The sequence below is a fragment of the Dermacentor silvarum genome, chromosome 10 (assembly GCF_013339745.2).
Source record: "Dermacentor silvarum isolate Dsil-2018 chromosome 10, BIME_Dsil_1.4, whole genome shotgun sequence".
Lineage (NCBI taxonomy): Eukaryota > Metazoa > Arthropoda > Arachnida > Ixodida > Ixodidae > Dermacentor > Dermacentor silvarum.
In genome coordinates this window covers 102,443,337-102,467,263 of record NC_051163.1, presented here as the reverse complement: position 1 = coordinate 102,467,263, position 23,927 = coordinate 102,443,337, and the positions used below count along the sequence as shown (strand labels likewise).

The following is a 23,927-nucleotide window of genomic DNA, read 5'->3' as shown; positions in this document are numbered from 1 at the left end:
GCGAAGAAGGCTTCGATTTGAAACCGATCCACGTACCTGCGAAAAGCTCCATCTGTCGGTCTTTATATGTTTTTTTTATTATTATTATTATTAAAGCTCTAGCCCTTTTAATCCCATTAACCTGCCCGTCTGCTTGTTACTTTCTGTGTATTGCGTCGAATTACATCAAAAATTCTGTTACGGCCGCCTGAAGTAGCTCCCCACCCTAAATACCAGCGGCACCGATTCCAGAGTCGCCCAGTTATTTTCCAGCGGCAGTGTTCGTTACAAAGCGGCATCGAATTCCAGAGGCGAATCGCTGCACCGCAAGGCCAGGCAAGCAGCGGTACTTGTTCCTTTTACTTCTTTTTTTTTTCATTTTCTGCGAGATCTACAATCCGGGCTGGATCCGCTTCTACATTGAGCTTTCGGGGCGCCGCTGGCATACTGATGGCGTTCTCGTATAGCGACACCGTTGGCCGAGCTATAGACGTAGACTCCGAAGGAAGACAGAAAGTGAGGAATGCGAAGAGGAAGGTTGGTATAGGAGGAGAACGCTGAGCAGGCTATTTTTGATGATGTCGCCCGCGGTACACCAAGCCTTGCACTGCCGACTCCTATATACTGAACTGTTTTAGTTCATACACGTCACCTGACTGACTTATTCGTTATGGTTACCTTTCTTTTGTTCGGTGCAGGCGTGTTATTTCATATTCATATATGTTCTCAGTGAAAAGGAGCAAGCGTATCCTAAATATAAGCTTTTAATAATAAAAATGAGAGAGTCCCCCCGCTGTGTATTGTGAGGCAGCGCTTGCTAATTTATCTGGAAACGAAACAAAAAATAAATACATTGCACACGCGTAATTTTTAAATTATTTTCGCACGTTGTTTTCTTATTGTTTTTTTTTTTAAGTACGAGGTGTTCTTCATCACTTCGTGAACATTCGTTTGCCTGTTGTAAAACGCTAAGTAAGCGTCCAGTGAAAATTTAGAGATGATTGTAAGGGTAAGGAAGATGGAAAGGAAAAGGGAAGTTTTTGTTCCGCTTGATTCCCCTATAAAAAAAAAAAAAAAAAAAAAAAAAAACAGGCGCGAGAGGACTCTGGAGGATATCAGCCCAGGATCGCGTCGAATTTTGTCATATCTACAAAGCAAAGAGATCGTTCGGGGAAAAGATTGAAGGCAACGAAACCTAACGTAAAGAGCTAAGTCTTCAGCGAAGAATTCAATTCGAAGCAACAAGGTTCCTCCAACAGGAACATACGTTGGGCGACTCGGGCTAAGAGGATTCCTCGACGGCAGAGCAAACATCCCAGTGATTGCGTCCAAGAAAGGAGGCTTCCAGATAATCGACGTCTGAAAATGCTGAGGCCGTGTCGGCAAAACGGCAATACTTAAGTATTTTCCCTTAAAGACGAGAAACGGCAACGGTATAAGGGGAAGTGATGGGTCTTCTCATGCCATCACCGCAGAATGCCGTAGGGCGCCAGACAAACACTGCGATGATAAATGTTTTGAGACAAGCACGCGACAGCGCAATCTAGTGATGAAAAAAAAAGTGCATCGATTCTTCGTATTTCTAGAAAATTCGTCTCCAGCCTGCCGCACTGGAGACTCGATCATGGGATACTTTCTCCTTATCACTTCGTGGCATTTCGTGGCCATTTCGTGGCTGCCCTCTCATTTCTCTTTCTTTTTTTTTTCGTTTTGTGGCTATGATCGCATATAGCTCATAGCCTCGACGGAAGTTAGCACACTAGAGTTAATGGCAAATACATGCAACGAATAACAATTAATAGTAAAAAATCTATCTGAAAGCAGAACACACGAGAACTAACTAAAATTAGACATTGCGCAACCTAACCACAACAAAATTTCGATTGGACTTTCTTCATAAAAAAAACTACACAAATAAACAAGAGCGCCGTGACCGTCGTGTGACCTCAGCACAAATGTACTATCGACAAAAAAGTTTACGGACCAAGGGATCTGACAAAAAGCTGAATATCTCCGCAGCCTCAAAACTCAGCCTGGTATTCCCATTTCCAGCCTCCACTGGTATATGCGAACAACATTGTGATGTATGGTTTTACTGGCTACTATTAAAGGCTGCTTGGATATTTAGCGTTTTCTGAGATCCCATGGTCCGTAAACTTTTTTGGTCGATAGTACATCATTTTACGCTCAAATAAAGTTCGAGCTGGCATGCGTCACCGTAGGCATGGTCGTCTTGGGGCCACTTCACTGCTGTCTCGGGTGACAGTTAAGGCTCTTCCTTGGAGCGTGCCTGCGTATGATGTGACTGCGACGGCGGTTGAAGCCACGAAACTGGGTTTGCCGTGTGCGTCCATCATTTTCGTTACGACCTCCTCGATGTGTCATTCTGCCGCCGTCATGTAGTCGGACCACCTTTTCATTCTCAGTTTCAACCTTTCCACATTACAAAAAAAAATTATGCAGATTCAAGCCACGTGTTGCAATCTATGCGAAGCGGGGCTTCAGTCAAGCGGTGTCAATAAATTCCATATACTAATACAACTAGCGGCGATGCGTAGAATGGTGTTGCCGTTCACCCTATGCAGCTTTCACTCTAATTGAATGTGTCTTATTCACCGCAGACGTCACAGCTTTCTTTTCACCTCGTCCAAGTTGTATGTTTACACACTACAACGCTCACGTGCTATGCCGAAGCACAAAACACCGAATCAGTCGGATGCGCAGGGTGAGGCATCTACGCAACGATGTTACTAGGACGAAGGTTATGTTTCATGCTTGTCGAGGCCCGACTGTAGACATGCTGCACCTGGCTTAGTGCAGGTCAAAGTGCGATCAAGACTCGTGTCTTCTCTCTCTCTCTCTCTCTCTCTCTTTCACTCCCCCATCGGGAAGCCTGACAAGCATTCAGGGATCTTTGAATGCTATCGCGTTCCACTCCTAAAGGCGAAGCCTTAAGCGCCTTCCAATTTTTTACTAAGACGATACTGGTTACGATGGTTACAATGTCGAACTGAGAACCCATCATTCGAAGACCGAATGGGAACTTATTCGATTCGCTAATTCGAAAGTTTCGAATTTCCGTCACACTCCCGTTTGTCAGAGAACCAGGAGTGCCCTCGGCGGCGCCAGAGAAACGCAGTTCGTGCGAGGAGGTCTGCAGGGCAGTGCAAGCTGCTTGCATCCACGTGTGCGCTGGTCTCGCACCGGTGCGGCCGCGGCATACTGATGGCAACGATTCTGCCGAGGGTCCGCTACGCTGCGCCGTGCAGTCGACGCGGAGAAAGAAAGAACACAACAAAGAAAGAAGGGAAGACGGAAAGTATAAAACGAGGAATGCGTACAGAGAAAGTGATGAGGAGCATACAAATACTGAGCAGGTCGCGCGTTCTTTTTCTGCGTTGCGCTGAGCTCCGTTTCTATAGCTACGCATGAAGATGCCTCGACAGTGCTAGATTTTCTTCTTTCCTTTTTTTTTTCTTTTTCCTTATTTCGTTTCTTTTTGTGTCCATCGCTCCCGAGTACCCGTTTAACAGACCTCCTCGCGAAAGAAAGAGCCATAAACGCGGCGTGGCGACGGAAAGTTCCGTCGTCGTAGTGTGGCTCGTTTATTCAACGGCGGAATTATATAGAGGGGACCATTATAGTGGAAAGAGTAAACTTGAAGCCGCAGTATATCCTGCTAGCGTCGGTAATGTGCGCGCGCGGCAGCGCTGTCGCACCAAGTGGCGGCTTCCGCCGCAATTTACTGTCGGGCAATTTTCGAAGCATGCAGCGAAATAGCCGTTAGCCGCTCGTTTGATTGCGGCGATACATACTGTTCAGTGGCATTCCCGGCAACCGCGGCTAACTCGTCGCCGCGGTGTCACGTGTGCCGCGTACAGTAACGGAACGGTCAGCTCTGTGATTAGCGTAAATGCATGGACAGATGATTGGCGCACGTGTCAAGGGGGGGAGGAAATATAATGGAGAATTCAATTATGGCTTCTTCTTCGTATGGGGCAACCGATCGATGATTTGTGGCAGTGTTTCACCACGAATTATGTTAAGACTGGTTGCGATGCTGCGGCAGATTTATCGTGTGAGTGTGCGGTGCCAATTAGGCGACAAGAGACAGCCACTTACAGGCCTCTAGAACCACGCCCACGCCAATGGCAAACAGGTGGCGAGCTTTCCGCGAGTAATATTCGCCCTGAACGCCTACGCTAATTGATGCACTTTAAACAGCGTGACGTTATAAGCGCGAACACTGGGGCATACTGTATAGGTAAGTGGGTGTACTTACCTGGAATAATGCTGAGTTCCACATCTCCACCTCGGTTTGAATTTTCATTTTCCGTCTAGCTGATGATCAACTTAGGCTGCCGATTATCTTAGTTTGCCGATCAACTTGCTGATTGTGCGGTCAAAGAGCGAACGGGGTAAGGGAGCACATTCTGCGTGAATATCGTACGCGCGTTTGTGTCTGTCTATGGCTGGCTGACGGCGTGCACTGTGCCTTCAGTTATGCTTCGGGCGCGCACTCCGCTGCTCGCATTTCGTGTTCCCCTAGATAGTATGCACTCTTTGTCAAAAGTATGCGGGCCATGTTGTCTGAGACAGCCAGGTTCACTACATGAAAGCAGTCTTAAGGTAGTTGCAGTGGTACGTGGCACATATTCTAACGCTTTAAAGAATGAAAACTAACGCAATGACCATCCAGATGTCTGGAGTGGTACTGTCGATGGTCGCGGCAGAAAAGGTTAGCTGATAAATGTAGGAAACCGGACAGAGTGTGCCCTTTCTGTCCGTTTCCTCTCTCCTCCTTTTTCACCACAAACACCGACAGCCAAACAAACCCGACATTGCAATGTGTTGAATTTGAGTGGTACATGTGCTCTATGTAAACACACATGAAAACGCATGAAAAAAAAAAAAAAGCTCGTCCGAAAAACTTGAGAAAGCCATTTCAGCGCTGGCATAAAGGCACAAGAGGAAGACACAGAATACATGGTGCGCAGGTTCCTGTCCCTCTGTGCCAGCGCTATAATGTTTTTCTAAGAACACGCACGCACAAAAGTATTTCGAACACGGAAACTGTGCCCGAACAGCTTCCCTATGCCCTCCAACGCAGACTGCAGAGGAAGCGAGAAATTGGGGTACGCATGCGCGCCGGCTGGCGATCATAGACGTTCAATTCCAATGACCTCTAGCAGCCTTAGGCTGCTAGAGCCTTGAACATTCGGCCACAGCTCCTGTGTTCCAATTACTTCTGTCCGCGCCTGCACGTTTACCATGACACAGCTGTCAATCCAAAGCGATATACAGCGGGAAACTTCTCGTTACGTCACCTATAGTTGTTCCATGGAGTTTAGAAAAAATTCCCTTCAGAGCAAAATGAATTTGCCTACCAAATGTAAAAATGCCTACTTTGGCTCACGGTCACGCACCTCAGAGACACGCAGTACATACGCACTTCGTGAGTGCGTCTTTCGCACTGCTAGTCATGGTTTCACCTTGATGTCAGTTTCATTGGATTCGGCAGTTCACGAGGAAGTGCTGCACTTTGCGGTGCGATTCACCAGTGCAACGTGTAGGCACATCCGCACGTCACCGTTCGTTTAACTCGGTGCAGGGTTCGTGCAGGACGAGTTGGCAGCATTCCCTGCACGCGTCAGAAAGGTTAGTGCAGCGTTCGTGCAGCGCTGGTTCCGCACAAGCAAGAACTGGCTGGCCCTGAACTGGCGGGAACCAAATCAACTGGAGTTGACGAAATGCAGGGTGAATCGAATAGACCCAATAAGGTGGCGGCGCTGCCACCTGAGGACAAAAAAATATATATACAGGGTGTTTCATTTCAGCTGCACCAAATTTTAAAAAATTGCCTGTGGCATATAGCACAATTATAATCCTTGATCTATAGTACTCGGTGAGGTGGCCATTACTTCCACGAGAAATCAACACGCCTAATTGAATAATGAACATAATTACGCTAATTCACTTTTTAATTAATTATTTACGGTCCATCTTTCAATCTACAAATTATAGCCGCTGAGTTCGCAAGGCGTATCCATTTGCATGGAACGAATTCTCAGGAATGAATCAGTTTCGAGATATTAATTTTCGAAGTGTCCGACGAAATCCATGCGCGTTCCAGTTAACTTTGTGCTTCAATACATAAAACAGCGTTTTCCTCAAAAAGTTAACTAGACCGCCAGTCGAACTGGGACGCGAAAAGAAGGAAGGCAGGGAGCTCAACCAGGCGCACGTCCGGTTTGCTACCCTACACGGGGGAAGGCGGAAGCCTTTATATCCCTTGCGGAATACGTAGTCACCAAATATGGCGAGTACATGCAAGTCGACGCATCGCGCACCATGACCCAGGCACACCGTCGGCGCAACACTGTCGCACGTACTATACAACACTGCGGCCTGCTTCGTACAACGAAGCATCTCGTGCGGGACTGCGCCGGTCTACAGAAGCTATACTCGGATATACTCCACCGCACTAACACGTGATCGTATGAACACTGCATTTCACCCACGCATCAACACAACGCTGAGCGGGTCCTGCCGTCAATATGGGATTTCGCCCATGAAGCGGTAATCCGGGCAAGGATATAATATTACCCCCTTTTAATTGCTAGTCCCCGTTTCCCCTAAAGTAGACGGGCATTGTATTACCTTGCATAATAATACTTTAACGCGTGATATATATATGAGTGGGTGAAAGAAGCTCGAGAACAAGTTGAGGACCGCCCAAAGAGCGATGGAACGAAAAATGTTAGGCCTAACGTTAAGTGACAGGAAGAGAGCGGTGTGGATCACAGAACAAACGGGGATAACCGATATTCTAGTTCACCATAAGAAGAAAAAATGGAGCTGGGCAGGCCATGTAATGCATAGGATGGATAACCGGTGGACCATTAGAGTTACAGAATGGATACCAAGTGAAGGGAAGCACAGTCTAGGACGGCAGAAAACTAGATGGGTTGATGAAGTTAGGAAATTTGCAGGCGCGAGCTGGAATCAGCTAGCGCAAGACAGGGGTAATTGGAGATCGCAGGGAGAGGCCTTCGTCCTGCAGTGTACAGAAATATAGGTTGATGATATATATATATATATATATATATATATATATATATATATATATATATATATTAGTGTGAAGTTCGATGGACCGGTACGATGCGCAAATGAAGAGAATGCAACATGTACGAAAAGTCTTGTTAAGCGTCGTTTCTGCTGGTAGGCCGGCCTTATATATAGTCAGAGTGACCATGCATATCTGTATTTGAATAAATCCACCTTGCACAACAGCAAATCGACTTTCGACGCTGCGGTCGGTTTCTTCTTTTTGATAGAGGTCGGTTCCCGGTCGAAACGTCAACAATAAATTTGATATATATATATATATATATTGTGAGCGCTAACTGTGCAGTTCATCAGTCGTCTTCATGTGTATATACCCATCCTCATAATCATCATCATTTTGTCGGGTTGGTGTTCGTGGGCTGTCTCGCGCTGTGTGACCATAGAAGAGCTCTGCCTTCGTCCCGGGCGTCGTCTCACAAGTGGTGGAGCGTGCGTTGTTATTCCCGTCCTCTTGCTCTACCGGTCACCCCTGGAGTTCCGCTCTGGTCGACGGTTGTGCTCGCCCACACCAGTCATGGCACAAACCACCGCATCCACTGCTGCTACCACCTCAGCTCCGCCAGCTGGGCCTATTTGGTCCGTCACCGCACCGCAACGCGACCCTCAGGTTTTTTCTGGCCTTCGCGGCGAAGACGTGGAAGACTGGCTTGACCAGTACGACAGGGTGAGCGCTTGCAACCATTGGGACGAGTCACACAAGCTCCGCTATGTTGCCTTCTACCTGGGGCAGGTCGCCCAAACTTGGTTTTTCAACCATGAGCGCGACTTCCCTGATTGGCCAGCATTTACTGCGCAGCTGCGACAGATATTTGGCACATCTGCTGGGCGCTCCGAAGTAGCGAAACAGAAGCTCGCTACCCGCATCCAGGGAGCCGACGAATCCTATACGTCTTACATTGAAGACGTTCTGGCTCTCTGCCGTCGCGCTCAGAGTGACATGCACGAAGGGGAGCGTATCCGCCATAGTCCTGAAGGGCATCAACTCCATTGCCTTTAACGCTCTTGTAGTCCAGAGCCCCACTTCAGTTACTGACATCATCACGACATGCCAACGCCTTGCCACGATCTGCGCATTTCGTCTCCCACGCGCCTCCTGCGACGCTCACCTTAACGACAACGACGAATTGCGAGCGCTCATCCGCATCATTGTGCGAGAGGAGCTTCACGGCCATGAAGTCCGTCCAGCCAACACCGCCATTGCGTCTCTGCGCGTTCCCCCTCCCAATTTGCGCGAGATCATCAAAGAAGAACTCGCATCCATGCCAACTGTCACACATGCCCGGCCCCCTGCGCCTGTTTGTGCACCTACTTACGCCGAGATTGGTTCGCGGCCTGCGGTCCCAGTTCCATCTGCACCTGCCACCGTTGTCTGCGACCACCTGGCCTCGATGGCAGCGAAGGCCCCCGTGCAACCATACGACTCTACCTGGCGCCCTTCCCGCCCAGTATGTTTCTACTGTGGCATACGTGGTCACATCTCTCGTTTCTGCCGCCGGCGCCAGCATGATGAACGACGTGGCTATTCCGCCTATGAGAGAGACTATGTGCCCAGATCGGATGCCTACGTTCCAGGACCCTATATATACTCGTCACGTCGCTCGCCCTCACCTCCGTTGTCTCAAAACATGTCCCGGTCTTCTCGCTCACCCCGTCGTCGTTCCCCGTCTCCGTTCCGCCGTACTTCATCGCCCCTGCGTCCTGCCTCCACTTCTTTCGACAACCATCCGGAAAACTAGACGCTGCAGTTTTTGGAGGAGAAACTGCTTGTTTGCGAACTTTCCCAATTCCTCCTGCTCGCCCGACTAATTTACTCGCTGTTTGTGTGGAAGGTGTTTCTGTCGACGCTCTTATTGACACTGGTGCCGCCATTTCTGTTATTCATCGCGCACTATGCTTCCGTCTGCGAAAAGTGCAAACTCCGTATGTTGGTCCGGTCTTACGTGGCGCCAATGACAGTCCGATTTACCCTACCGGACAGTGTACTGCTCGTGTCCTCATCGACGGAATTCGCCATCATATTCAGTTTACTGTGCTTCCATCGTGCGCTCATCCGATCATCTTAGGCTGGGATTTCTTGTCAGCCGCATCTGCTGTCATTTCGTGCGGACAACCACTTATAAATATTACGGACACCGAGCTCTGTGACGCTGCCGATTCCTCGCCGCCCCACCTTGTCACAGCGGCAGATTTTGTTCTTCCACCCGGCCAAGCCCGCATTCTCACCATTAGATCTAGCGAAAATATCGACGGCGACGCAGTGGTTTCCCCTTCTCAGCGCTGCGTTTTTCGGGGAATCGCCATCGCTTCTTGTCTAGTGCGTTTCTCACGCGGCTGCGCTAGTCTGACCGCCTACAACACGACGTCAGAGCCACTTCTGCTGCCAGAGGGGTCCACTGTTGCCATGCTCATCGACGCAGCCCCAGTATGTGTCGTCACTGCTTCGCCTGTTTCCTCCTTCGCCGAGTGTACGCCCACGGACGGTTCACCCAGTGCTCTCCGGGCCACTGTGAGTTCAGATCTGAGCCCAACTCAGACTGATGCCTTGCTGACCATCTTAAGGAAACACCAACCTTGTTTTGACGTGTGTTCGGATGGCTTGGGTAAAACAACCGTGGCCGCTCATCACATCGAAACCGACGGATCCCGCGTCATTCGTCGCCGCCCTTACCGTGTCTCGTCTGCTGAACGGAAAGTTATAGAAGACCAAGTCAACGACATGCTCGCACGGAACGTTATAAGGCCTTCAGCAAGCCCTTGGTCGTCTCCTGTTGTCCTAGTTAAAAAAAAGGACGGTTCGGTACGCTTTTGCGTTGATTATAGGGCACTAAACAAAATTACCCGTAAGGACGTATATCCCATGCCCCGTATTGACGATGCTTTGGATACCTTACAAGGTGCCGAATACTTTTCGAGCCTCGACTTGCGTTCTGGATATTGGCAGATCCCGATGCATGAACCCGACAAAGAGAAGACGGCGTTTGCAACACCTGATGGCCTTTTCGAATTTAACGTAATGGCTTTTGGTATGTGCAATGCGCCAGCCACATTTGAACGAATGATCGACACCGTACTACGCGGCCTCAAATGGAAAACCTGCCTATGTTACCTGGACGACATTGTCATCTTTTCGTCCAGCTTCTCCCAGCACCTAGAACGTTTAGACGACGTTCTCACGTGTCTAGCCAAGGCCGGTCTCCAGCTCAATACTAAGAAGTGTCGATTTGCGAGCCGCAGTATCAAAGTATTAGGTCACGTGGTCAGCAAGCACGGCATTGAGCCAGATCCCGACAAGGTCGCTGCTGTACAGCATTTCCCAACACCAACCACACCTAAAGACCTTCGCAGCTTTCTCGGATTAGCGTCGTACTTCCGCCGCTTTGTCCGTGGCTTCGCGACTATCGCAGCTCCTCTTCATAAACTCCTGACCACGACCACACCCTTTACCTGGACGGATGAATGTGAAGCCGCCTTTCAGACCCTCAAGCGATGCCTCACATCAGGACCAGTGCTTCGTCACTTTGATCCCACAGCCTCTACTATCCTCCACACTGACGCAAGTGGGCATGGAATAGGCGCTGTCCTGCTGCAGCGGAACCACGCGTCTGAAGAGCAAGTCGTGGCCTACGCGAGTCGTACTCTTTCTCCTGCTGAGCGAAACTATACTATCACCGAACAAGAATGCCTCGCCATCGTATGGTCCATACAAAAGTTTCGCCCCTATTTATATGGCCGCCAATTCACAATTGTGACTGACCACCATGCTCTGTGTTGGTTGTCCTCCCTGAAGAATTTGTCCGGACGCCTCGGCCGTTGGGTTCTGCGTTTGCAGGAGTACGACTACACTGTCACATATAGGTCTGGCAGGCGCCATCAAGATGCTGACGCTTTGTCTCGTTGCCCGCTGTCGCTACATGCCCCTGTCTCACCTTCCCTCCGTTCGGCACCGCCCAGCCAACCGACCACAACCATGGCCCCGGTACGGTTCGTGACCTCGGTCGACATTCTGTCCTCAGAAGACCTCGCCTCCCTGCAACGGGCAGATACGTACTGCCGCACAATTATCGACCGGCTCACTGGCTTATCCCGTCCTCCCAACAGCCGCTTAAGACGACAACTGGCACGGTTTAAACTTCATGATGGCTCATTATTGCGGCAAGTTTACCACCCTACCGGTCACCGATGGGTCCCAGTCGTCCCTCGCTCACTTCGACTGCAAATTTTACAAGCTTTTCACGACGACGCAACGGCTGGCCACTTAGGATTTCATAAAACCTACGACCGCATTAAGACTCGCTGTTTCTGGCCTGGCCTGTCTACTAGTGTTGCCAAGTACGTCAGTTCGTGTGCGTCATGCCAACATCGAAAACGTTCGACCTCTCTTCCCGCCGGCCCTTTACAACCATTGCCGTGCCCGTCCGTTCCCTTTGAATTCGTGGGCATCGACTTATACGGACCCCTTCCGCTTACACCCGCGGGTCACCGCTGGATTGTCACCGCCGTGGACCATCTCACTCGCTACGCTGAGACGGCAGCTCTTCCTTCTGGTGCGGCCTCTGAGGTCGCCGAGTTTGTCCTGCAAGCCATTATCTTGCGCCACGGTGCGCCTCGTGTTCTTCTAAGTGACCGTGGCAAGACATTTCTTTCTCATGTTCTTGCTGAAGTCCTGCAAGCCTCAAACACCATTCATAAGACCACCTCTGCATACCATCCCCAGACCAACGGTCTTACCGAGCGTTTCCATCGAACTCTGTCCGACATGATCTCCATGTACGTGAAACCCGACCACACAAACTGGGACACTATACTTCCTTTCGTCACGTTTGCATATAATACTGCCGTTCAACGCACAACAAACTACAGCCCCTTTTTCCTCGTGTACGGCCGTGCACCGTCTTTTGTTTTGGACACCAGCTTTCTCTCTACGCCTTCTGTTCCATCCACATCTCTACCAGAGGAGTTCGCCGCCCGCGTCGCCCACTGCCGCGAAATTGCGCGCGCCCACACCGCGACCATTCAGGACAAGAGGAAAGTCCGTTGTGATGCGACCCGTCGTGTCATTTCGTTCCGACCAGGCGACGAAGTGCTCCTGTGGACACCTGTTCGAGTGCCAGGGCTCTGTGAAAAATTTCTTCACAGGTATCGCGGCCCATATACCGTGCTTGAAAGAACATCTGCCGTGAACTATCGCGTAGCTCCTGTTACCTCGGTTACTGACCGCCGTTGCCGCAGCACTGAAATTGTTCACGTCTCTCGCCTGAAGCCGTATCTTCGGCGTTCCGACCGTTTCTGACTCGCTGCCTTACCGGCCGCTTTCGTGAGGGGGGGAAGTTAGTGTGAGCGCTAACTGTGCAGTTCATCATCGTCTTCATGTGTATATACCCATCCTCATAATCATCATCATTTTGTCGGGTTGGTGTTCGTGGGCTGTCTCGCGCTGTGTGACAATAGAAGAGCTCTGCCTTCGTCCCGGGCGTCGTCTCACAATATATATATATATATATATATATATATATATATATATATATATATATATATAGTGCAAGTGACGGTGGTCTGCTCCGGACCCGGACCAACGTCAGACGTGTTTGAGTGATCGAGCTCCCGAAACACATTTTGCAATGCGATGACCGCGGTTTAAATCGTGGATCTGGGTCCTCCAAGAGGTACGGCGTAATGTTAACGCATTTCTCTCTCATTTACCGCCATATTGCCGCTCATTTTTTTTTGTCTCATTTCCATTTTATATTAAAACAGACGCGCGGGCACGTTGACTTTCGGGCACTTTCGGTGGCATATCTCTGCGGGCATCTCGCAGAGATTGGCCACGTTCAAATGAATTCACTAATTAGGCAATGTCTCACTATTGCCGTTTCACGTGTCGGTGTTCCTGCTTGTTTCACATGAGCGGCGTAACTTGCACACCATAACGGCAGTTTATCAAAGCAAGATGCATACCGGCAGGTATACACAGTGCTGCTATAGTCGTTCGCGCATTATTTATATAGACGTCGGATATGTGCGCCGTTCAAACAAGGGCGCGCGTCCTAACGAAAAATCCGAGGCTTCAATCGTTCGTCGTTGCAGACGTACCTACGGGGTTCACGGCACGTAGCACATAACTCTCCATATCCCTTAAGCACACAACCGCCCAAGACTCTCTTCACAGGGCAGCATATACATGGCGCTAGTGTTACAACTTATTCCACTTCAATTATCCCCCCCACGCGATCTCTCGCAATGCGTAGGAATTCATTTGCAAGATGCGGGCGGGCGGGCGCGCCCGCCGCGTCGCAATCTCGGCGGGTAATCCAATTAGCGCGCAATTCCGTCGGTGTACATTTTTTTTTGGCGTTCGGCAGCGTGATTTATGCCGCGCTCTCGCCGTTCGCGCAAGTTTTGTGCGTGCACCCGCACATGCGTGCGAGAAGACGTGACCCACGGGCGCATGGCGATTACGTCACGAGAAGAGACCGGAACTCGAAGACCGCGGCCTTTTGGCGAAGGGTTCAAGGAGAGGCGTACTATACGGGAGCTGCCGCAACGCGCCGAACCAGGAAGCTCGCGAGATCGAACAATTGGTTCGAGGCCATCATTACGCGGCGCGGCGCGGAGGGGACGAGGAAGGTCCCCCAAAACGACGTCGGGGTCTCTTGATCGTCTCTATAACGGCCAAACCATGTGCTCCTCCTCTTTACTGGATATTTTGTGCGTTTTTTTTTTTCGCGATCCTGTTGCGCGTTTTGGAAAATGATCGAGAAGCATACACGTGTGCAAGATGCGGCGAACCGACGCGGAAAAACGCCGGTTGCCCAACAATTCGCTCGCACCGAAGGCTTCGGGCGGAAAACCGAGACGACCCGCAGTATAGTCGCTGCAGTGGCGTTACGAATACTCGGAGATGTTACGTTCCTCAGCCTCGTGCACAATGTCTCTTAGGTCCTTGTTATTTTTCTCTTAGCTTTTCGATAATGTCTACATACCCTTCAATCGTGGATTACCTATATACGATTCCGTCAAAGCCTACTTCAAACGCACTTTTCTTTTTCCTTTTTTTCTTTTTTTGTGAAGAAACCCTGTAGTGGCATCGTTTACTCGGTTTCCTTTCGGAGCTCCGCGCATTCACGTTCCTCTTCGCTCGCCAAAGCCTCTTCGGTCTGTCGTGCCCATTTCTCTTATTCTTTTATTACTTGGCTTCCTATTCTATACGCTATTCAAAGCACCTATTGAGAATCGTTTCTGGATGAAAGGGTGCATCGAGCCTCAATCGAAGCGGGGGGCCCATCTCGGTCGGATGGATCACGTGACACCGTTTATCTAACGCTTTACGAAAGGGAAACTATGTGCAACAGTCGTTTCCTCTTATTAACTCTCTCTCTCTCTCTCTCTCTTTACTTTTTGTTAGATATTGATAGCCGGCCCACTCGTTTCACGCCGACACCGAGACGATTTCTGGGATCTCCCTCACATCGCCGGTCCGAGAAGACGCCCCCCTAGATGACGTAACCCCGCCAGGGGGAGCTCCTCCCGGCATTACCGACGCTATACTCGTAGACGGGGCAGAGCCGGCAGTGGAAGGTCGCGTGGCGCTTTCCGGAAAAAAAAAAGCGGTGGTCCTCGCCGAAAATAAAAACCATATATCAGCGCCGGTTACGAGAGAGACAGCCGTCAATTTGGCTGCACGCCGCGCACCGGCTGTGCCTTCTCCCAGACGTTCGCGCAATTACGGCGCATCGGCGAAAGAAGAGCCCTCGTTTCCCTCGAGACGACCTCGTTGCGCATGCGACCCGACACCCCGGTGGCCCTCGGGCGCTCGACGCGTAGCCTGAGGCGATGATTTGCCGTGGTCGTGCCGTGCGCGTGGATCTTGCCACTTCGCGTATATGGTATATCAAAAGCACCTGCCTCTCTTTCTTTTTCTCAATTTTTCTTTCTCTTTTTTTTTTTTTTTTTTTGCATGGCGGCTTCACTAGCTGCGGCCGCCGCCGTTGGTGGACACGCCGCGGTAGCATGCATTACAGCCCTTCAATGCACGCACGGTTCGCGTCTGCAAAAAACTGCAGTTGAAAATTATCGGTACGTGCGTACACCCGCGTGCCTCTACATAATGTCCTCGTTTATCGTGTGCTAACGATACTGTATCATAAAGTACCAACTTGCAAGATAATTATATATATATTTGTATTGTCGAGCACCTAATATGCACGGTGCACGGGGGCTTTTGCATTTCACCCCCATCGAAATGCCGTCGCTGCGGCCGGGATTTGATCCCGCGATCTCGTGCCTAGCAGCGCAACATATTCGGTTGCATGTTTGGGTGACGCCTGCGGCTGAAAGGATGCTCCACATATCCGCCACCAAGGTCGTGAGTGGCAGCTCATTTGGTAAGAGCATCGCAGGCGTAATACGAGGACGTGGGTTCGTATCCCCCCTGTTCGTATCCCACCTATTGCATCCGCTTATATTTCCATTTATTTATGATTTTTTAAAATTCAATTAGGAACTGCAGATAATTTCCCCTATGCGGTCCTTGGTGTTATGGTTCGTTGGTTTCTTTTGATATCACTAATAAAAATCGGGCACCCTCGGTTTCCTTTCTTCTCGTTGATATCTATAATCTGCGCGTCCGTGCGTGCGTGCGTGCGTGCGTGCGTGCGTGCGAGTGTATGTGTGTGTGTGTGCGCGTGTGTGTATGTGCGTGTGTATGTGTGTGTGTGTGTGTGTGTGTGTGTGTGTGTGTGTGTGTGTGTGTGTGTGTGTGTGTGTGTGTGTGGTGTGTGTGTGTGTGTGCGTGCGTGTGTGTGTGTGTGTGTGTGCGTTCGTGCGTGCGTGCAAAAAACAATTGGCCGCCGGTGGGATACGAACCCACGTCTTCGCATTACACTTGCGATTCTCTTGCCAGTTGAGCTACCTCGGCCCCGTTTTCCTGTCCATTTTCTTGTGGTGGGAAAACGAGGCTGGGTACCAGCAGATATAGTCTTGGATAGAAATGTCATTTTCACGAGAACATCACCAGCTCACTGCCGTCACTCAACCATAGAACAAGCGCCCTCTTTTTTCCCGCAGGTGGCTACTGCTGCTGCTGGTCGCAGAGGTGGCGGTCGTGCGGTGGGCCGGCACGGACCGCACCTCGGACGCCCGGATGTTGCGCCAGATGGCGCAAGAGGCCGCCAACAAGATCGACAAGAGGGAAGCCGCCACGCCGCCTCCAAAACACCACGGTACGACATCGGGGCGGTTATAGGGCCGTATGCCCCACATCGTCAGTGACGTCGAAGTGGGGATCATGTTGCACCTGTGGACCTCATTCCTCTGAGCCGCCACCACGGTTGCTGCGTTGCTAACATGACAAAAGCCAAGGGTAGCGCGCGCGTAGAAGGAAGAGAGATCGTTAATACCGTGTTTCTTCGAATGCAATCCTCATTATTATTATTATTATTATTATTATTATTATTATTATTATTATTATTATTATTATTATTATTATTATTATTATTATTATTATTATTATTATTATTATTATTATTATTATTATTATTATTATTATTATTATTATTATTATTATTATTATTATTGCGGAAGTTGGAAGGAAAGCTTCAGGTTCGAAACAAATGCAGACATATTCGACAGTCGAGACTATAGAGAAGCTTAAAAAGAAACTGTACGTACGTTTGTCGTACGTAAGAGAAAGTTATAAAACGCCTGAAAAATCATCTTTCGCTATTATTAACTTCCGTTACAGTCAATACTTGCGTTTCCCCGCAGCTATTTGCTTTCACCCCTCTCACTGGAGGCAACTTCGGTTGACCGAAATTGAGTTGCGTCGTTACTGCGGTTAGCATGCCGGTGTAACTATGGTATTTTTCCCGTGCGTATTAGAGGGACGCTAAGTCGAGCTGGATTGAAAGATTAGGATTCTGTAATAAGAAATTCGTTATTTTTATCGACAGCATAGCATTTATACGCGAGAAAACGAAGAAAAATGGATCGAAGCGTCGCCACCCGCTGCAAGACTATGGTACCTCAAGTGTGACGTCAGCACTGGCTGGTTCACATGGACCGGCACGGAGGGAGGTCACGTGGTGATTACGTCAACTCGTCCGTCTTGGCGCAGGTGGTTCGAATTGAGGAGCCGCAGCAGTATACCTTCGACGGCTGCTTTCTACGCAACGAAGTCACGCACTGACACGAAGAAAACGAGCATACACTTCTAGACGAATAGTCTATCGATCTAGCTCGGCTTGATATTTTGTTCTCCTTTAGTGTCCCTTTAACAATGCACGGCCCACTCGTGAAGGAGATGTCCACTTGAACCTCTGGCTCCTACCCCGGGTTCGTCACGCAGTTCAAATGAGGGGCGGCTCGTACAAGGGCAAGCCTCCGGCGGGTTGTCCCGGCGCGCAACTCCGTCACGTGGCCAGCAGAGGACCAACGGCCAAGTCACGGCGGAAGGCTCGTGCGGCTAGGCTCTTCGAGGAAACCACCAGGCTGCTCATACCCAGGTGAGCCACCACCCAGACCTCAGTGTAAAAAAATTACTAGGGGTCCCTTATGCTACAACTAAGACGACTTGAAGGCGAACGCCCAATCGCCGCTAATTCAATGAAACGTCCTTATTTCACCAAACTTGTCATCCTTATTTCACCAAACTCGGACCGAGGCTCAGCACTTTTTTTGAAACCACAATTTACAGTTACTTTTGCAAGTCATCGTGCTTTTTTTTTTTTTGCAAGTCACTACCCTTCCTCTGATTCACCAAACTCGAACCGGGACTCGGCACTTTCTTTTGCTGAGTCACTCTCACTTGGACCCTAAAATCTCACATATTTTTTGCAAGTCACTCCGCCACTCCATAACCCCTTGACTCACTTGGTTCGCTCTTGATTCACCCTATCACTGCTTGGTTCATCTTCATTCACTCTCAATTCACTCTCGTTTACTCTTCATTATCTTGGCTCACACTATCTCATCATTACCTTTCACTCGACTCCTATCACATCTTCACCTTGACTCCTACCAACCTGACTCATATCAACTCTTCAATTCAACATCAATTCACTCTTAATTCACCTCATTCACCTCTTTGTATACCCATTATCACTTCAGTTCACTTGCTTAATCATTCTTCCACCCTTAATCGCGGTTCGGGCGTATTATCGCCTCTTATCCTAAGAGGACTATATCGTGTCGACGACGCGGTTTTGAAACGGTCTTCAACTGGAGACCTTTCGCCTTAGTAATTTACACCATTTTACATTTTTAAGGGTGTAATTATCTTACAGTGTAGTGGCGTAATAAGCGGGCGAACCAAATACCGTAACCGTCATAATAGCGTTCCCTTTTTTATGGCGTTCTAAATCATGTGGCGGATGGCGAAGAGGAAGCGTTCTTCGAGTGTATGATTCTACGTATCAAAGTAAGCGAGCGCGAAAGATAAGCGTCTCGTTACGGTACTGTCCGGAGGGATAGCTTGAAGTAATCAGACATTTACGTGGCCTCGCGACGGTAGAGCGCTAAATTCGAGTAGAGCGCATAAAATGGCGCGCGTGATAACTTGAAACACAAATCAGGAGAGACGAGGTGCGCGTGCTATAATAGGCTCACGTAGGAAGCGATGGGTGACATGCCATTTCACACTACAATGTGACGTGCATTTTGTGCTAACAGTTGAATCAATGACAGGAAGAGCGGACTTTCGACTTTCAGGACAAAATGAGCTCAAAAGTAAGGCAAGATAAGGAGCAAATGTTTCTTAACGCCAGCAGTCTTCGAAGAAGTGACGCGTTGTCCCAGGGATGCTTTTCGTAGCTTCTAACTCACCTCCAACAGTCAAAGTACACTTATTTCCAACATCATACATGCAGGACATTGAGTTAGAGGTCCAAAGAGGAAAAGCCACAAAAGCCTTGACTGAGGGCTACACGCCGTTTACAAGTACAAAGGCAGCTAGTGGAAAATAACAGCAATTCACAAAAACATATATTCACAAACATATTCTTAAAATGAGTTGAGCGTCCATCAACTAGTATATGCGCACATGTGTAGGCTTTTTTTGTTTTTACTTTTAAAAAAAATTTTGCTGCATCAAATTTTTAAAAATTGCCTGCGGCAGATAGCACAATTATGCACAAATATTCTCGACGAGACAAGTACGAGAAATCAAAATCCTGAATTGAACGATTACCATAAACTCACTAATTAACTTTTGAATCAATTTAGCTACGAATTGTAGCTAGTGAGCATGCAAGAGAAACTTAGAACAAATTATGAGGATGGACCGAATCGAATAGTGTCCCATTCGTGTCCTATTCGATTGGGCCTTCGGATCTAATGCTGACTATTCGTAAATGCGAATATTTTTCGAATGCTTTTCGAATATTTTAAAACATAACTGCGCCCAATTAAACACAAAATTGGAGAAGTCAGTCAGTCAGTCAACAACTTTATTCAGATCCTGGTGAGTTTTAAGCTGTTGGAGATTCCACGCGGGGAGCTCCTCTGGCCGAAACCATAGGCGAAGTATGGTATGGTATGGTATGGTATGGTATGCCTTATCTGATGGCGCATACCCACTGCGGGGGATTGGCCAAGATTGGTAAATTTTCACTTCTTCTTCTTCTTCTTCTTCTTCTTCTTCTTCTTCTTCTTCTTCTTCTTCTTCTTCTTCTTCTTCTTCTTCTTCTTCTTCTTCTTCTTCTTTCCGGGGTTTTACGTGCCAAAACTAGTTCTTATTATGAGGCACGCCGTAGTGGAGGGCTTCGGATTAATTTTGACCACCTGGGGTTCTTTAACGTGCACTACAAAACAAGCACACGGGCGCTTTCACACCCACAGACGTATAGTATAGACATAAAACATGAGAACATGCGTAGTGGAGCAGGGTACGTCGCTTAGGAAGCCATACTTTGCAGACTGCACAGCGATCATTCGCACGCTGTGAAGAGTCCTGTGCATGCGAAGAAACTACATGTTTGCCTGTAATGCTTCATGTGTGCTTTCTATAAAATAACGCTTCATACTGTACTATGTAATGACAGAAACTTGCTGACTTGAAAAAATACTAGGATGTGAACATTGTTTTATATTATTTGTGATAACGGCTGTTGATTATTCGAAAACTATTCGATATTCAATTCCATTCACTTCTGGCACTATTCGATTCGTATTCGATTCGGTCTCAAAAATCACTATTCGCACACCCCTGCTGTTAACGTTACGCCTGACATTTTTCGTTCCCATGCATCACTTGTTGCGCGGTCCTGAACTTTTGCTCAAGCTTCCTCGTTAACCTCCAAGTTTCAACCCCCGTGTTGGTAGTGGTGACATCACCCCGCTGCTAAATTATATAATCGTCGCCTCCGTTCAGCACGCGGTATGCATCACATTGCAGATGTCGATGTTTTTGGGTCCACGAGAGAGAAAGAAATAAAAGCAAAGAAAAAAACAGGCAGGTTAACCAGAGGATATCTCCGGTTTGCTACCCTGTTCCGGGGAAGGGGAAAACTGGAGAAAGATGAGAGAAAAAGAGAAAATATAAGAAAGCATTACAGAACTGTCTCTGTGGTCCGCTGTGAAGGCGCTTCTGCGTTATTTGAAAGGTACCGAACTGTGTGACCAGTTGGGAAAGGTGCGCTGTGTGGGGTTGAATGTAGTAGTGGGACGTCGATAGTGTATATGACAATGTTGTGCCTTCGCACACTCCGTTCCACGAACGAATTAGCATTTCGATTGCGCAAGTTGTCTAAAAAAAAGTAACTCGCTGAAGCGCGCTTCTCCTCATAATGATGCTTGTTGAGGTGAAGCCAACGTTAGCAACGCTATGGTTATTTTATTTATTTCAGCGATTCACGCACGCACGCAAGGACAAATCTCGAGACGCGCCTTATAGGCACGGTAGACAGGCTGCCGCCAGTGCAGCAAACATCCAAATGAAACACTTTACCACAGACAACAACCTAAATTTGTGCTAGATCGTACAGATTGATCCTTAGATTGTTCGATTCGTTCTGCTTGACGCCCATTACATCATGGTCAGCTTAATTCCGCCTTAATTTCATTTAACCGTTTCCTTGTCCCTACCCGAGCTGTTCTGTACTAACACTACGGACTATGACACAGTTTCTTCACGACACGTGGCACTAATTGCTAAAATGTACTGCTATGCTGCCGACCAGAATTCATCGCACCACTATTGTTATCAGCATCATCATCATTATCTTCATCATCAGCATTCTTTATTCTTTTCCGTTTTTCCCTTATTCCCTGGGCGCACCAGCTCAGGCTGACCTCTCTGCCTTTCTATAAATAAACATTCTGTCCTGAGAAAAAAAGGAAAAAAGATTGAATGTTTGCAGCAGGAAAAATGACATGTACAAAAAGAAAAGAAAGAAAACACGCGACACACCGACCTTTTAAAAAAAAGGTAAAGACATGCTGACGCACAAAAATTTCATAAGACATGTTCATAAACGGGAGCACACAATCATGTATCAGCACACCATCAATTCTATAACAGAAAAGGACTAGCTGTGCAAAGACAGTCCGTCAGCCTAGGAAATGGACTATCGCTGTGACAAGGGAAAAGAAAAGGCACTGCGGTGGTTGTATTGTGCTAAACTAAGTGTCAGAATCAATATTACTAAACATTTGGTTGCTAGTGCAGCGGCGTATCGTGTGTCGTCTACCCATGTCAGTGTTAATTTCCTGCTGTAATGCTCTTCTGTGCATTCAACGAGCTAAGGCAAACGCTGTCCTCTCTCTCTCTCTCTCTCTCTCTCTATATATATATATATATATATATATATATATATAGTCTCGTCCCCTTTCTTAAGCGCTGTATTTCATAGTGAGAAAATGCTCAAATGCGCGTTCACCTCGTCTTTGGTCTCCCAGGGTCCCGGGCGGCCTGAACGGTCTGCAGTCGCTGCAGCCGCTGGTCAGCGGTGACACCCTGTTGCTGGCTGCGCAGCGGGACTGCACCACGGACTTGGTGGGGGCCTGCGACCCGACCACACCGTACCGTCGCTCGGACGGCGCCTGCAACAACCTGGCCAACCCGCGCTGGGGCATGGCCGGAACGTGCATGGCCCGACTGCTGACGCCCGCCTACAACGACGGTACGTGCGGTGAAAGCGCGCCACAGTCCTGCTCCTATGACATGTATATTTGCAGGCGGGATAGTTAACGCGCCAAGCGTCTCAAAACGCTTGGCGCCCTTTTGAAGTGATAGCTTGCTTTGGCTCTTTCCTCCCATTTATATAGTGTATGTCAGTTTCTGGCCGTGTATGGGACCTTCAGGTCCCTTACGGAATTACGTATGTATGTATGTATGTATGTATGTATGTATGTATGTATGTATGTATGTATGTATGTATGTATGTATGTATGTATGTATGTATGTATGTATGTATGTATGTATGTATGTATGTATGTATGTATGTATGTATGTATGTATGTATGTACGTGTGCGCGCGTGTATGTGCGCGTGTGCGTGCGCGTGTGCGTGTGTACGCACGCACATATCGAGATCGCCCTCAAGGTCCCATAAAATGCCACCCTGACTGGAGTTATGCGAACCCGATGGGCGCTGCGCGAACTATATATAACATCGCGCTTCCATCTTGTACCTCCACTAATCCAGAAAACTGCTACCACGCTCAAAGAGATCAATGGAGATTTTGCTACCTTTTATGCACGATGCCTGCACCATCTGTTAAAGATTCGTTAGCCATCTTGTTTCACTTAAAAGGTCCCCTAGAAGACCCGAAACATATCCGGTTTCTCTTAAATTGCTTCGGCGTCGTCTTATCCTTTGTGACAATGACTTACCCCGACTGCACGAGATTTTGTCTAAGTACATATTTTCTTAAGAGAAAGCATCTCAATACCAGACGCTCGCAGGATAATAAATTAGAACGAAGGCTCGCAACTTATTCTTGCTTTACTACACATCTGCGTTAGACGTCCTCATGGGTAATTTATTCCCATGAGGTCAAAAAATGCTGTAGTTGTGTCGCCTTAATTACAGGTGTTTTCTCCGCAATACGACCCTGAACAAGGCAAAAAAGAAATGTGCAGCGACGGCTGCATGCTTACTCAAGCGCTCCATTGTTCACGTTCAACGCTTTTTGTGCCTGCATCTTGCATCGCACCATTGAGCTTGAACTCAAAATCAAGAAGGGGGCCGACAGATGGAGAAGTGTGGCGAAATGGGCTTGTTGGTACACCTTTAACGGTAGTAATTGAGCGCTTAGTAAAGACGAGGACAAAAAAGTCAGCGCCCGTGTGTCTCCTTTTTTGTCCTAGTCTTTACTAAGCGCTCAACTACTGCCATTCGACGGATGGAGTAGAACACTGGTATAAATATTACAAACAAGGATAAGGCACCTCATAACTGCTGGCCTACGTTTCGATAGATGGGTCTATCCTTGTCAAAGGCGGACTTGTCATCCTCTGCAGGTTAGCTTTATCAGGTTAGTAGGGTGACTGACCCGTTAAAACTAACCTGCCGAGCATGACAAGGATAGATCCACCTACTGAAACGTAGGCCAGCCTTTCTGAGGCCCCTTATCCTTGTTTGTAACTTTTATAACATTGAGCTGTAACAGTATTGCATAGGCATTCCACACTTGCTTCTGCGCACGCTCTTTGGAAGCCATGAAAGCCTTGTCTGCATCAACCTGACACCCGTCCAGCAGTCATCAAAGTTATAACAACGCGCAAGCAAATTGTTGAGAGCCTTACCTCTGTGCACTGCTTACCTAACTCTGCTCCCGGCGACGGTGAACTGCATCCTTCCGCATTTCCGTTTCTCATAGACG

At 48.4% G+C, this 23,927-nt stretch overlaps 1 protein-coding gene across 1 annotated transcript in view; it reads left to right on the top strand.

Moving 5' to 3' along the window:
• LOC119431725 (peroxidase) overlaps window positions 1-23,927 on the top strand; it is a 70,955-nt gene that overhangs the window by 12,307 nt on the left and 34,721 nt on the right. Inside the window, exons 2-4 of the mRNA XM_049657347.1 lie at window positions 16,174-16,328; window positions 17,453-17,609; window positions 22,000-22,223. Coding sequence (XP_049513304.1) covers window positions 16,174-16,328; window positions 17,453-17,609; window positions 22,000-22,223 — 536 coding nt within the window. The remainder of the gene's footprint in view (window positions 1-16,173; window positions 16,329-17,452; window positions 17,610-21,999; window positions 22,224-23,927) is intronic.